General features: G+C 38.7%; 1 protein-coding gene across 2 annotated transcripts in view; it reads left to right on the top strand.

Annotated features, from left to right (window-relative positions):
- Nucleotides 1–12825, top strand: part of SBF2 (SET binding factor 2) — a 485581-nt gene that overhangs the window by 379684 nt on the left and 93072 nt on the right. For both annotated transcript variants that reach the window (XM_032853454.1, XM_032853455.1), the window contains exon 17: nt 215–283. In XM_032853454.1, the coding sequence (XP_032709345.1) occupies nt 215–283 (69 nt within the window). The remainder of the gene's footprint in view (nt 1–214; nt 284–12825) is intronic.

Below are 12825 nucleotides of genomic sequence, written 5' to 3'. Positions count from 1 at the left end.
TGTATTTTCATCTCTTTTCTAAAATAATGTCCTTCAGGGACAGTTTTGTTTTGTTTTGTTTTTCAAATTTACTTAAGTAAGACTTAGTGACAATTTGGAATAAAAGTAAAAACCCCCTGAGACAGTAAACAGTATGTCCTAGATTTTTGTGTCCATATATTTGTGATTTCTGGAAAATGTCCTAATTATGCTCATTTCTCTTGTTTTGTTTAAGGATTGTTCAAGTTTAGAAGAATATAACATTGCTGCAGCATTGCTCCCTTTGACCAGTGCTTTCTACAGGGTAAGTTTCATTGGTTTATATGTAAGCTCCTTATGATTTATATAAATATATGAAGTTTGGTTTATCATGGAACAACATGAATCTTTTCCACTTGTATATCAAAGATATATCTGTGGTTATATTTATTATAATATTTATTGCATACAGTTGATCGTTGAACAACACAGATTTTAACTGTACGGGTCCACTTATTTGTGGCTTTTTTCTGGTACAGTACTGTAAATGTATTTCTCGTCCTTTGGATTTTCTCAATAGCTTTTTCTGTACTTTATTGTAAAAATACAGTATAGGTACATATAACATATAAAATATGTGTTAATCAACTGTTGATGTTATCAGTAAGGCTTCCAGTCAACTCTAAGCCATGAATAGTGAAGTTTTAGGGGAGTAACAGTTACACATTGATTATTGACTGCACAAGGGGTCAGTGCCCCCAACCACGCATTGTTCAAGAGCCAAATGTACTGTGTGTAGAAAAATCTAATACATAATACTAAATCATCTCCTAAGATAGAACTCCACCCATTCCATCCCTGCTTTTTTTTCTTTTGCTTTATTTTTCTTTTTAAGATTTTATTTATTTGACAGAGGGAGACACAGCGAGAGAGGGAACACAAGCAGGGGGAGTGGCAGAGGGAGAAGCAGGCTTCCCACTGAGCAGGGAGCACAAAGCAGGGCTCGATTCCAGGACCCTGGGATCATGACCTGAGCCAAAGGCATATACATAATGACTGAGCCACCCAGGCGCCCCTACTTTATTTTTCTTTATAGCATTTTGTAACACCTGCAATTGTATATTCATTTATTTACGTTTGAGTATTTTCCCCTACCACAGAAAATAAATTCCATGAGTCTAGGATATTTTCTCAGAGATATTAATTGATAAGGCCAGTTTTGGGTTGGTTTTTTTTCAACTTTACTTCAAACAGCCCATCCACAGTTAAAGATCTTACCCAAAGGTTCTCCGTAATCAGAAGTTCTTTCTCTAAGTCACTGCATATCCCTCTTTCTTCTTATTTACCCTCCCTCCCTCCCTCTTTTAAAACAGAAAGTGGAATTCTTGACGTTCACACTTCTGAGAACTGGCAAGTCATACTGAACATGCTCAGGAAACAGGACAAATCTCAAAAAAGTCAAACAAATGAATTTTAGGTTTAGACGCTAATGACGACTAACTGGAGCTTGTGCATCATCTTTTGGCCTTCCCTCCCCAGCTTAGCCCTAGCTCCAGGCCTACTCCATTTTTCCTTCAGTGCATACATACTAACCTTCTGTGAACTCCCTGATCCCTTTATCTCATTCCCCTGCTAGCATGGAGAACACTGTTCCAAAAATTAGCCAGGCTGTCCTGAATCCTAAACCACCTAGGAAATTTGTTTCTATATCTCAGAGCAGCTAGAAAACTTAGTCCACTGTCTAACTTGTCTTCATATAGGCCCTCACCTGGCATTTGTTAAAGAAAATGGCATTTTAAATCTTTCCCACTTTCAATGTCTAAAATATTTTTTAAACTTAAATACTGTGTAGAAATAAATAAGAATCATAGGGAAAATAAGAATTGACAATAGAAACTCAATTGCTTGAGTGACTCATCGCTTATGATTCTTTTTTAAGGAGAATCATTCAACCATTTTACAGTATATATTAGTGAGGGTTTGATCATGATAGCAGAAGTACCATGAGTGATATAATTAAGTAACTTATTATAAGGGACGAGCCCTTATACTGTTATAGAAACTGGGGGGAAAGTTTATAGAAAGCTTTGAATTAGGCTCTACTTGCAGGCCTGAAGTCCCTGTCAGTCATGACACAGGGAAGACCAAGGACAAACTGCAATCTGTGTGTATCTCTTACTTTTTCTAACCTCCACAATGCAATGACCTGCAAAAGAAGGAGCACTATTAGCCACAGAGCTACACATGCACCTGGCCCTGGGCTAGGAGAAGCTGAAGGAGGTGCGGCTGGAACTGGAGGAACTGTGAGCTGAGTCCCTTCCCCATATCAACATGAGCCAGCAGATCAGTGACAAGGCATATGAGCTGTAGCAGTGCATCCTATGTTGCCTTCAGAGTGTAATGGCTGCTGCTTCATTTTTGTCCAAATCTTAGAAAAATTTCTCTTGTGGCCAACCCGAACCCTAGAATCATAGTGGAAAGAAAGTTCTGGGAAGTGTTGTCCTAGCTTAGATTAGTTTACACACTGCAAAACCATCATACTGGTTAGTTTTGTGGGAGTTTTTAAGTAGTTAATAAGTTGAGCTAAATGCCATACTGTTTCTCTGTGTTATCAAACAATAATTCAAACTTACGTTGTAGGGGTGGGCTTATGAATTTAATTCTTTCTTGTTGGCTTGGTTTGATTTGATTTGGTTTGCACATGGATTAGGAGCCAGAAACCACACCAGTAATATGAGCAGGAAAATTTTATTAAGTTATTAAGTAGTAACAGGGGATTAACTGCTAAGAAGTAAAGTAAAAAGTAAAGAGAATTCTAAGGAATAGAGCAGTATTAGAAACAGAGTACAGCTACTACTTATTGGGCTTAGGCAGAGTACCCATCAGGTTTAAATTGCTAAGGATTACTGGTGCACCTGGTTGGCTCATTCAGTTAAGCATCTGCCTTTAGCTCTTATCCTGATTCCAGGTCCTGGGATCGAGCGCCTTGAGGAGTCTGCTTGTCCTTCTCCTTCTGCCTCTCCCCCTGCCCCCACCTATGCTCTCTCTCTCAAATAAAATCTTAAAAAAAAAAAAAATTGTTAAGGATTACTTTAATGGTGAAAAACAGTGTAATCATTTACATTTATATTATGCTTATCATTTATATGATGCTTTCATTCTTAGTTCAGCAAACAGTAATTAGGAATGGCAAGCCCTGTGCTAACTTCGTTGCAGAGTTGCAGGTGAATAGCACCTGGGTCCTTACCCTGAAGAAACTGTCTAATGGCCTTTCATATTCATTAATCAGTTATTGACAGAGGAACATTTCATAGTTACTGAATAATAACATTGGGTTACCGTTTGTTTACTTAGGTCCTTTTTATTCAAAAACCATGTTTGTTAAATTAAGAACTGACGTATATACTCAAAGTTTAAAGTAGGGGTTCTTGTGTAAATGTCACTCTTTTGGAGTAAAAAGAATTAAAGATTAAGCTAAAACTCAATAGTCAGAGCAGAAATAGAAACAAAATAGGATACCTTTGGGCAACAGTGAACGCCATGGGTCCCTTCACTATGAGTCACTGTGTAATGCCATCTCTTCCATGATCTATATCTCTTAGAGTCACTCTCTTATAGTTCTTAATCACCCAGGTAATCCAGAGAGTATCCTAGAATCTATCAAAATAGGAATGATTCCTTCTTTTACTTCTTTGAGACACACTGGTTGGTTACTGATGCTCAAAATGATCCCCAGAAGAACTGAAGCTTTCTCTCCTGGTACTCATTGTAGTTCATGTTTACCCTGGGGAAAAAATAGAAATAACCTGTTTATCTTAAATTCAAGCACCCTGAAGTGGTACATTCCCTTCCCAGATTCCAAAGATCCCCCGTAAACAGGTGGCACTTTGCAGATGATTTACTGTTCAGGATAGGTCTTACTTCATAAGAGCGTTATTCAGGCTCTCACTCTCAATAGAAGTAGATTTAGTTCCTCTTTAAAATTTTCATTTCATTAAACATGTAAAAAAATCTCTAGTGTCCAGACACACAGAGGGTTCATTCTTATTAACAGGTTTGTTGAGGTATAACTTATATACCATAAAATTCACTCATCTTAAGTGTATATTTTAGCAATTTTTAGTATATTATGGTTTTGAACAACTATCACACTGTCTAATCTTAGAACATTTCCATCACTCCAAAAAGAAACCTCACGTACATTTGCAGTCACTTCTCATTCCCAGGCAAACACTAATATACTTTCTGTCCCTATAAGTTTGCCTTTTCTGGATGTTTCATATAAATGGAATCATATGATATATGTTCTTTTATGTCTGGCTTCTTCAGGAAAGGCTTCATAAGTTAAAGCATGAGTTACAATCGACTCATTAAAAGTAGAGAAATGTGAGCAAATTGTAAGGAAAAATCAGAATATGCTGATTAATTGAATCTTCAGTTAATAATTATCACATATCGTTATATGTAAATCTCTAACTTCCACATATTTCTAATAGAAAACATACTAAGTACTCAGAATCACAGCAGATGCACTTTTGTACTTCTCTGATGATTTAGAAGTTCCTTGAATAACTAACTGGTTTTGCCCATTAGTCATTAATATGGACCCTGCTTGTCCTACTACAGACATGACAGCTTATAGGTAATTCTAACCAATGGAATCCAGATGAGCCCACATTCATGTTATTAAGATTGTTACTGGAAGAAAAATCTTAAAATAATATAAAAAATGGTATTTCATCATTCCTTTTTTTCCCCCTATTGGTAAGTGACAAGAGAGGTTCTTAGAAGTCTACAAAATAGGAAAAGAATTTTGTTTTTCTTAAACTTCATGATCTGGATACATTGCATTTCCTACAGCCAGTCTCAAAGGATTACATTTTGGGGAAAAATTGGCAGGGGGTGGTGATGAAGGGTCTTTTTTCATCTTTTTTTTTTTTTTGCTGTAAAATAAAATACTAAACTTGAAAATAAATTAGCAGAAAGCATTTGAGAGTGAAGACAGGCATCAACAGTGGGCTGAATCCAAATTTGGCCTGGGAGAGGTACGAATGTGCTTATTACAGCAGATGCCTCCAGCATAGCAGAATTTTAGAATGGCCAGAGATAGTGCCTTGCTTTTATTTCCTCCCTTCATTTTCTTGTTCTTTCAGACAACTTAGCATTCCTTCCTCCTCCCCTCTCAGCACAACCTCTTCTTGCTTCTCCCAGTGTTTCTTTGCAGTGGCTACTCCTTTCCTCCTAGTCCTGGAAAACCTCTGCTTCTGAGAAACTCAATTATTATAATACTTTAGAATTACCATTCTTTATTAATATTAGTTTATCATCACTGTTTAAGCTAGTACTATAAGGCAACTATGGAGTTTGAAGATCTGAAGGAACATGGTTACTTATAAATGCGAAGTTATACTAACCACCTGGTAGAAAATTATGTTTTACCAAGGTTGCTGAGTGTGTCCTTTGTGTAAAAGTCTGTACTAGGCCTTGGATGCGCGGCAGTGATACAGAAGACATGGTTTCTGCTCTCCAGTACTTGATTATCTTATAGGGCAAACAGGCATGAAAATCATTAGTAGTAAGCAAAAAGGAGGAAACAAAGTGAACTGTGGTACTGAAGAATGTGCCAACGACGAAGGAGACTACCCTATTTTATTTAAATACCTCATACCCTTGTAGTCTCCCTTACATAATGACACTGTGATTTACGGTGACTGTTTCCCCTTCTTCCCTTTCCCTCTGGGTTCAGGCCTTGGTATGTGTGAGTTTTGTTCCCTCCCTCATATGAGGGCCTTCTCGGTCAGGCTTTCTAATCAACTCTCCATACTTTCCTGGACTTGTTCCTCATTCTCTCCTCTTTTCCTTCTCAGAATCCTCTTTCTTTTATTGCTTCTGTTGCAGCAAGTCTTAGAGCTTCCTTCAACATTAATATACATGAAAGTTGGGGCATCTGGGTGACTCATTCGGTTTAGCATCTGCCTTCAGCTCAGAGCAGGGTCCTGAGATCAAGCCAGGCTCCCTGCTCGGTGGGGAGTCGCTTCTCCCTCTCTTTCTAACCCCTTCCTCCATCTCGTGTGTTCTCTCCTTCTCTCTCTCTCAAATAAATAAATAAAACCTTTAAAATATATATGTAATATACATGAAAGCCAAACTAATCGAGACACTTATTAATGTTATAAAGAAATTTATTCACAAAGGATAATTTGTTACCAATAGTAAACCTTCAACCTTAACAGTTGTTGTATCTTCTTGTTGGATTATCCCTTTTGTTATTACTTTGTTATTATACAGTGCCCTTCTCTATCTCTTGTTATAGTCTTTGTTTTATTTATTTATTTATTTATTTATTTATTTTTGTGTGTATCCTCACTTTTTTAATTTTTTTTTTAATTTTCAGCATAACAGTATTCCTTGTTTTTGCACCACACCCAGTGCTCCATGTAATCCATGCCCTCTCTAATACCCACCACCTGGTTCCCCCAACCTCCCACCCCCTGCCGCTTCAGACCCCTCAGATTGTTTTTCAGAGTCCATAGTCTCTCATGGTTCACCTCCCCTTTGTTTTAAAGTCTAGTCTGTCTGATTTAAGTATTGCTACTCTGGCTTTCTTTTGATATCCATTTGTATGATAAAATGTTTCTCCACCCCCTCACTTTCAATCTGCAGGTGTCTTTATATCTAAAATGCATCTCTGTAGGGATGCCTGAGTGGCTCAGTTGGTTAAGTGTCAATTCGTGATTTGGGCTCAGGTGATGGTCTCAGGTTTGTGAGATCGAGCCCCACCTTAGGGCTCCACACTCTTTGGGGGATGGGGGTCTGCTTGAGATTTTTTCCCTCTCCTTCTGCCCTTCCCCTTCTTGCACTTATTCTCTCTCTCTCTCTCTCTCTCTCTCTCAAATCTTTTAAAGTAAATAAGTAAAGTAAGCAACGTATATATGAGTCATCTTATTTTATCCATTCTGTCACCCTATATCTTTTGATTGGAGCATTTAGCCCATTTACATTCAAAGTAATTATTGACAAATATCTATTTATTAACATTTTATTGCTGGTTTTGTTGTTGTTTCTGGAGATTTTCTCTGATCCTTCTCTTTCATGGTTTGCTAGTTTTCTTTATTGATTTATTTGGATTTCTTTCTCTTTATTCTTTGTATATTTATTAGTGGTTTTTGATATGTGGTTACCATTAGGTTTATATATAACCTCTTCTGCATGCACATAGCAGTCTATATTAAGTTGATGGGTCATTCAAGTTTGAACCCATTCTTTATTCCTGTTCTCCCCATGTTTTAAGTATATGTATCATATTTTTCATTCGTTTATTTTGTAAGTTCTTTGAACAATATTTTTAGAAATATTCATTTTAAATTTTTTTGCAATTCCTACTTTCATACTGTCACTTTTGGTTTTTCTCTTCCACTCACAGAATCCCCTTCAGTATTTCTTGCAGGGCTGGTTTGTGGTCATGAACTCCTTTAATTACTGTTTGTCTACAAATCTCTTTATTTCTCCTTCTATTTTGAATATTATTAACCTTGCCAGGTAGAGTATTCTCAGCTACAGATTTTTTTTCCCACTCAGCACTTTGAATATATCATGCCACTCCTTTCTGGCTTGGAAAGTGTCCAATCTACTGACAGCCTTATGGAGTTTCGTTTTTATGTAACTGTCCTCTTTTGTCTTGCATCTTTTAATATTTTTCTTTTTCTTTGTATTTTGCCATTTTAATGACAAGATGTCTTGGTGTGGCTCTTTTTTTCTGCTTTTCTAAATTTTTTTCGGGGCCCCTTGCCTCCTGGACCTGGATATCTGTTTCCTTCCCCAGATTAGGGAAGTTTCCAGCTGTTTTTTCTTCAGGTACATTTTCTGTCCCCTTTTCTCTCTCTTCTTCTGGAACTCCTATAATAACGAATGTTATTACGTTTGATGGAGTCACTGAGTTCTCTAAGTCTATCCATGTTTGTATGGCTCTTCTTTCTCTGTTGTCTTCTAGGTCACTAATTCATTCCTCTGCTTTCTCCCTCCCGCTGTTCATTCCATCAAGTATGTTTCTCATTTCATTTATTGAGCCCTTTATCTCTGCTATATTATTCCCTATCTCTGTGTTAGAGGTCTCACTAATGTCCTTCACTCTTTCCTCAAGTCCAGTGAATATCCTTATGATCATTGATTTAAATCAGGCATGTTTTGCTTAGATCTGTGGCTGTGGCCTTATCTTGTTCTTTCATATGGGACTAAATTCCTTTCTTTTCATTTTGTCTAAGTCTCTCCCTGCTTCTCTGTCTTAGAAAGGCCAATTATGTCTCTTGCTCATGAAAATAATGGCCTTGTGGGGTGCCTGAGTGGCTCAGTCAGTTAAGCATCTGCTTTCAGCTCAGGTCATGATCCCGGAGTCCTGGGATGGGGCCCCGTGTTGGGCCCCCTGCTCAGCAGGGAGTCTGCTTATCCCTCTCCCTCTGCTCTTCCCTCCTGCCCTGCTTATGCTCTCTCTCTCACTCGCTCTCTCACTCTAGCTTTCTCTCTTTCACACTCCCTCTCTCTCTCTCTCAAATAAATAAAATCTTTTGAAAAAAAAAATGGCCTTATGAAGAAGAGGTCATGTAGTTCCCAGGGCCTAGAGCGTTAGGGAGCATCTCCAGAGTGTGCTGTATACACTGTGCTGTTGTGTTCTGGATGCTCTGTCCTTCAGGACAGTCAGTGCAGAGGCTCTACTTGCCTGCTGTGGGCAGTGTTTGGTCCCTGGCCTGAATTTGCCAAGTTTTAATATGTGTGCTTTGGTCTGCTTGTAAAATAAGACCTGACACCACTTCAGTGAGACATGAGTCCCTACAGAATTCTCTGGTCATGTACAGAATTACATGGTGTGGGCAGGGTTTATGCTGGTCTTCTGGGAGAGGGGTGTCCCACATTGGGACTGAGGTGAGTGTGACTGAGAAGGGCAGTTCCACCAGAGTGCAGGCAGTCCCAACCAGCAGTTAGTGTAAAAGCAAGTTGAGCAGCAGGTGTGCGCACGACGCTGGCTCCTGCAGGTGGAACATGATTATGCTAAGGAGTAGGGATGAGAAACGGTGCTGGCCAGCTCCCTTGTTCCTGGAGTGGTCTCAGTGAATGCTGCCTCTCAGGGACATGCTCCATTAAGAGCAAATAATCTCCCCATTGTGTCCTAGGTGCTCTTCAGCTCACTATTTTCATACCATCTGCCCCCGGGTTGTTTTCCTGCCTTCTTTCCAGGAGCAGCCCTGATGTCTCTGGACTCCCCCAGAGTCCAACCCACTGACAGCATAAAACTTCAGGCTTTTAAAGCCTCTCTTGTTGCAAGAATTCACAAAATTCAGCCCTGTCACTTTATAAACCAATGGCCATGGGGAAATGTTCGCCTTGCATATTCCCTTGTGTGCCCCTCTCTTTTGCCCTTCTCCATGACCACAGCTCCATCCCTCCCCTCTGTAGCAGCCAGAATCTGTTTCTCCCCTAAACAATGTCTCCACACTTCCTACAGTCTTTGATGTGGCCTCTTCTCTGCCTTTATTTGTGGAGTTTGTTCTGCAGGTCTTCAGGCAATTTCTGTGGTATTTAGGATGACTTGATAGTTACCTAGTTGTATGTAAAGGATAAGGTGAGCATAGAGCCCTAACCTACAGGGAGTTACTGTGCTTCTGAACCCACCTCCTTGGGTTCCATTAGTCTGTTTGAGCAGCTAAAAGAACACAGAGAAACATGTTATTTGCTGGACCACCAGCTTATTATGAAAGGCTATAACTCAGAAACAGCCAGAAGGAAAAGATGCAAAGAACCAGATGTGGGGAAAGAGTGGATAGCTTCTGTGCCCTCTCTAGGTGTGCCTCTCTCCCCAAATCTCTGTATATTCACCAACACAGAAGCTCTCCAAACCCCCACTATTCCATGTTTAAGGTATAATTATGTTACTTTTTTTTAAAGTAGGCTCCACACCCAGTGTGGAACCCAATGTGGGGCTTACACTCATGACCCTGAGATCAAGACCTGAGCTGAAATCAAGAGTTGAGCACTTAACCAACTGAGCCAGCCAGGTGCCGCAATTGTCCTACTTTTAAATTCTTCCTTAAGACATTGTCTGACTTCCTGTCATCTATAGTCTAGGCTTATCTAAAGCTCAGTTATCTAGGCTTTAGAAAACAGAGTGTAAGCTCATGAAATAATTTTTTCTGGATTTTCTAATACTTGATAGTTCTGGTTTATATACAGAATTTACCATGAAATAAAAAATATGTGCACACAAAGATGTTATCAGAGGGGTGCCTGGGTGGCTCAGTGGGTTAAAGCCTCTGCCTTCGGCTCAGGTCATGATCTCAGGGTCCTGGGATCTAGCCCCGCATTAGGCTCTCTGTTCAGCGGGGAGCCTGCTTCCTCCTCTCTCTCTCTCTCCCTGCCTGCCTCTCTGCCTACTTGTGGTCTCTGTCCATCAAATAAATGGATAGAATCTTTAAAAAAAAGAAAAAAAGAAAAAAGATGTTATCAGAGTCAAAAATAAGCCATATTCAAAGCCATTTTAACTTCTTAAACCTCAGAACTATATTTTTATTATTTTAACAATATATTAATATTACATATTATGTGTAATATATATGATATAATATTCAATCATCTGTTATAATATTAGTATGTACTGGGCTAGTCCTTTGTAGGAAATGGTGGGACAATGGATAATACCCAGCCACCAAATATCAAGGACTGAGAGCTGATTTCAGGAGAGGAATTGAGTTAGCTCTGAGCCATGTGTTTTTATGCTAGATTCCCTTCGTGATTAGTTCAGTTATTAAATAAAATTTTCCTTTTAGTGGAAAGCCAGTGTTCTTAGTGAAATCAAATTTTCACCCACTTCTCTAGAAATACTTGCATTGACCAGTCAGGTTGTTCATGATTTACATTTCAAATAACATTGATTTATACTTAAAAAACACATATTTTATGGAAAAAATTTTAATTATACTCATGTTAAGGTAGAGTTCAATTAAACTTTTGTCTGATAATATCTTATTTAAATAGCTAGTGAGTGTAATAGTCTCATGGGAAGAGGAAGCCCTGTGCCTCCTCCAGGGAACCTAATAAACAGCTTACCAACTTCCACCAGTCAACTGTAGACCTCCTGAGGAAACACTGCCTGGAAGAAAAAGAAAAAAAAAAAAAACAGTATCTCAGTAAGATCCACAAGTTATAGAGGAGAGATTCGACCTTCTTTCCCTCTGTTTGCATAAATTGACTATTCATGGAGGCATGAGATGGTTAGATCTGATATTTGACTGGTTACCTCTCCCTTAGCTCTGGTCCTGAAGTAGTGGGAGGTGACAATAAACATAGCATGGGTGTTTAACTGAAGACATTTAATGAATCCCAGCTGTGTGAGTACAGCCCCTATCCATTTTCTTTCCGATGGGAAAGACGAACCTCTTTCCCATCAAGCACATTGCCATTTGTAATTCATTTTCAGTAGGTCACGTTAGTAATTATTGAGTACTTACTACGCATGAGATGCTGCAAAGATGGTGGTGATGGTGATGATGATGATGATGATAGGATAGTTAAAGATATTAAGCCTTTTCTTATGTGCCATGCTTGTGGCTAAGTACTTTATGTACATTAATTAGATCATAATCTTTACAATAACCCCATGGTCTAAGTATTACTCTGTCAGTTTTGTCTTTGAGGAAACTGGGTCTAGGTAAATGTAAAGACCTTGCCACAGTCATACAACTAGTAAATAGAAAAGGGTGGAATTCAAACCTAGCGACTTCCAGTCTAGCAATATGGCATACTAAATATTCTGAAATACCCCTCCCCGCAACACCACCACCACCACCATAAAAGACACTAATAATGCAGGGTAAAATACAGATATCTTATTAAGTGTATAACTAAGCACAGGAAAATAAGGGAAATCTTCAAGAGTGAAAGATGAAAAGGTGGCAGGAATCTGAGGTGATCTGCTGCCACAGATTAAGCTATCTAAAGACAGCTAGTAATACATGGAACCTAGAGCCTTCAGTTTTGGGCAAGGAGACTGAAATTTGTAAACATGTTTATAATTTAAGGAAACAATTTCTAATCCATGGTAATCTCTCACCTGAATTATTATCCTTACTGGTTTCCCTGCTTTCACCTTTGCCTCTTATATTCCATTGTCAACAGGGCTGCCAGAGTTACCCTTTTAAAGCATAAGTCAAATCATGTCATTCTTCTGCTCAAAACCTGCCAGTGGCTTTGCATCCTACTCAGAACCACTTTCCTAAATTAACTCCATGATTTTGTCGCTCGGTTTCCTCATGTCTTTGCCTAAATGTTACTTTCTCAGTGAGGTCTATCCTGACAACCCTATTTAAAATTCTACCCATCCCTCTCCAACGTTCTTATTCTCCCTTCCCTGTGTGTGTGTGTGTGTGTGTGTGTGTGTGTGCATCACATATATTTATTATATTTGTTTTCTAGATGTCTTGCCATGTGAACATAGGCTCCAGAAAAGCAGGAAGTTTCATTTGTTCATTGGTATATCCTCATCTCCTAGATTGTATCTGGTACATAATTGATCTTCCATAATGACTAAAGGAAATTAATGAAATGTGGAAACAAAAATATAGTAAGGAAGATCAACACAGCTCAAAGTTTTTTTTTTTTTTGAAGAATAAACTAGACTTCAGAGTCCATTTTCTCTAATTCCAGAATCCATCCCTTTAACCATTACACAGTACACAGCTTCCAAAATACAGCTTCCTTCCACCTTCACAAAATTTGCCATCTCGTATTTGGATATCAGAGTTCCACTGACAAGGCTTTAATGGTTCTGTAACCTTGGACATCTTATTTTATTCTCTGCGCCACAGTGTCATTAACTACAAA

This window comes from Lontra canadensis, unplaced genomic scaffold (genome assembly GCF_010015895.1).
Source record: "Lontra canadensis isolate GAN:19392208 unplaced genomic scaffold, GSC_riverotter_1.0 scaffold7, whole genome shotgun sequence".
NCBI classification, from domain to species: Eukaryota; Metazoa; Chordata; class Mammalia; order Carnivora; family Mustelidae; genus Lontra; species Lontra canadensis.
The sequence above is the reverse complement of the archived record's forward strand: the minus strand, read 5'-3'. Positions and strand labels throughout refer to the sequence as shown.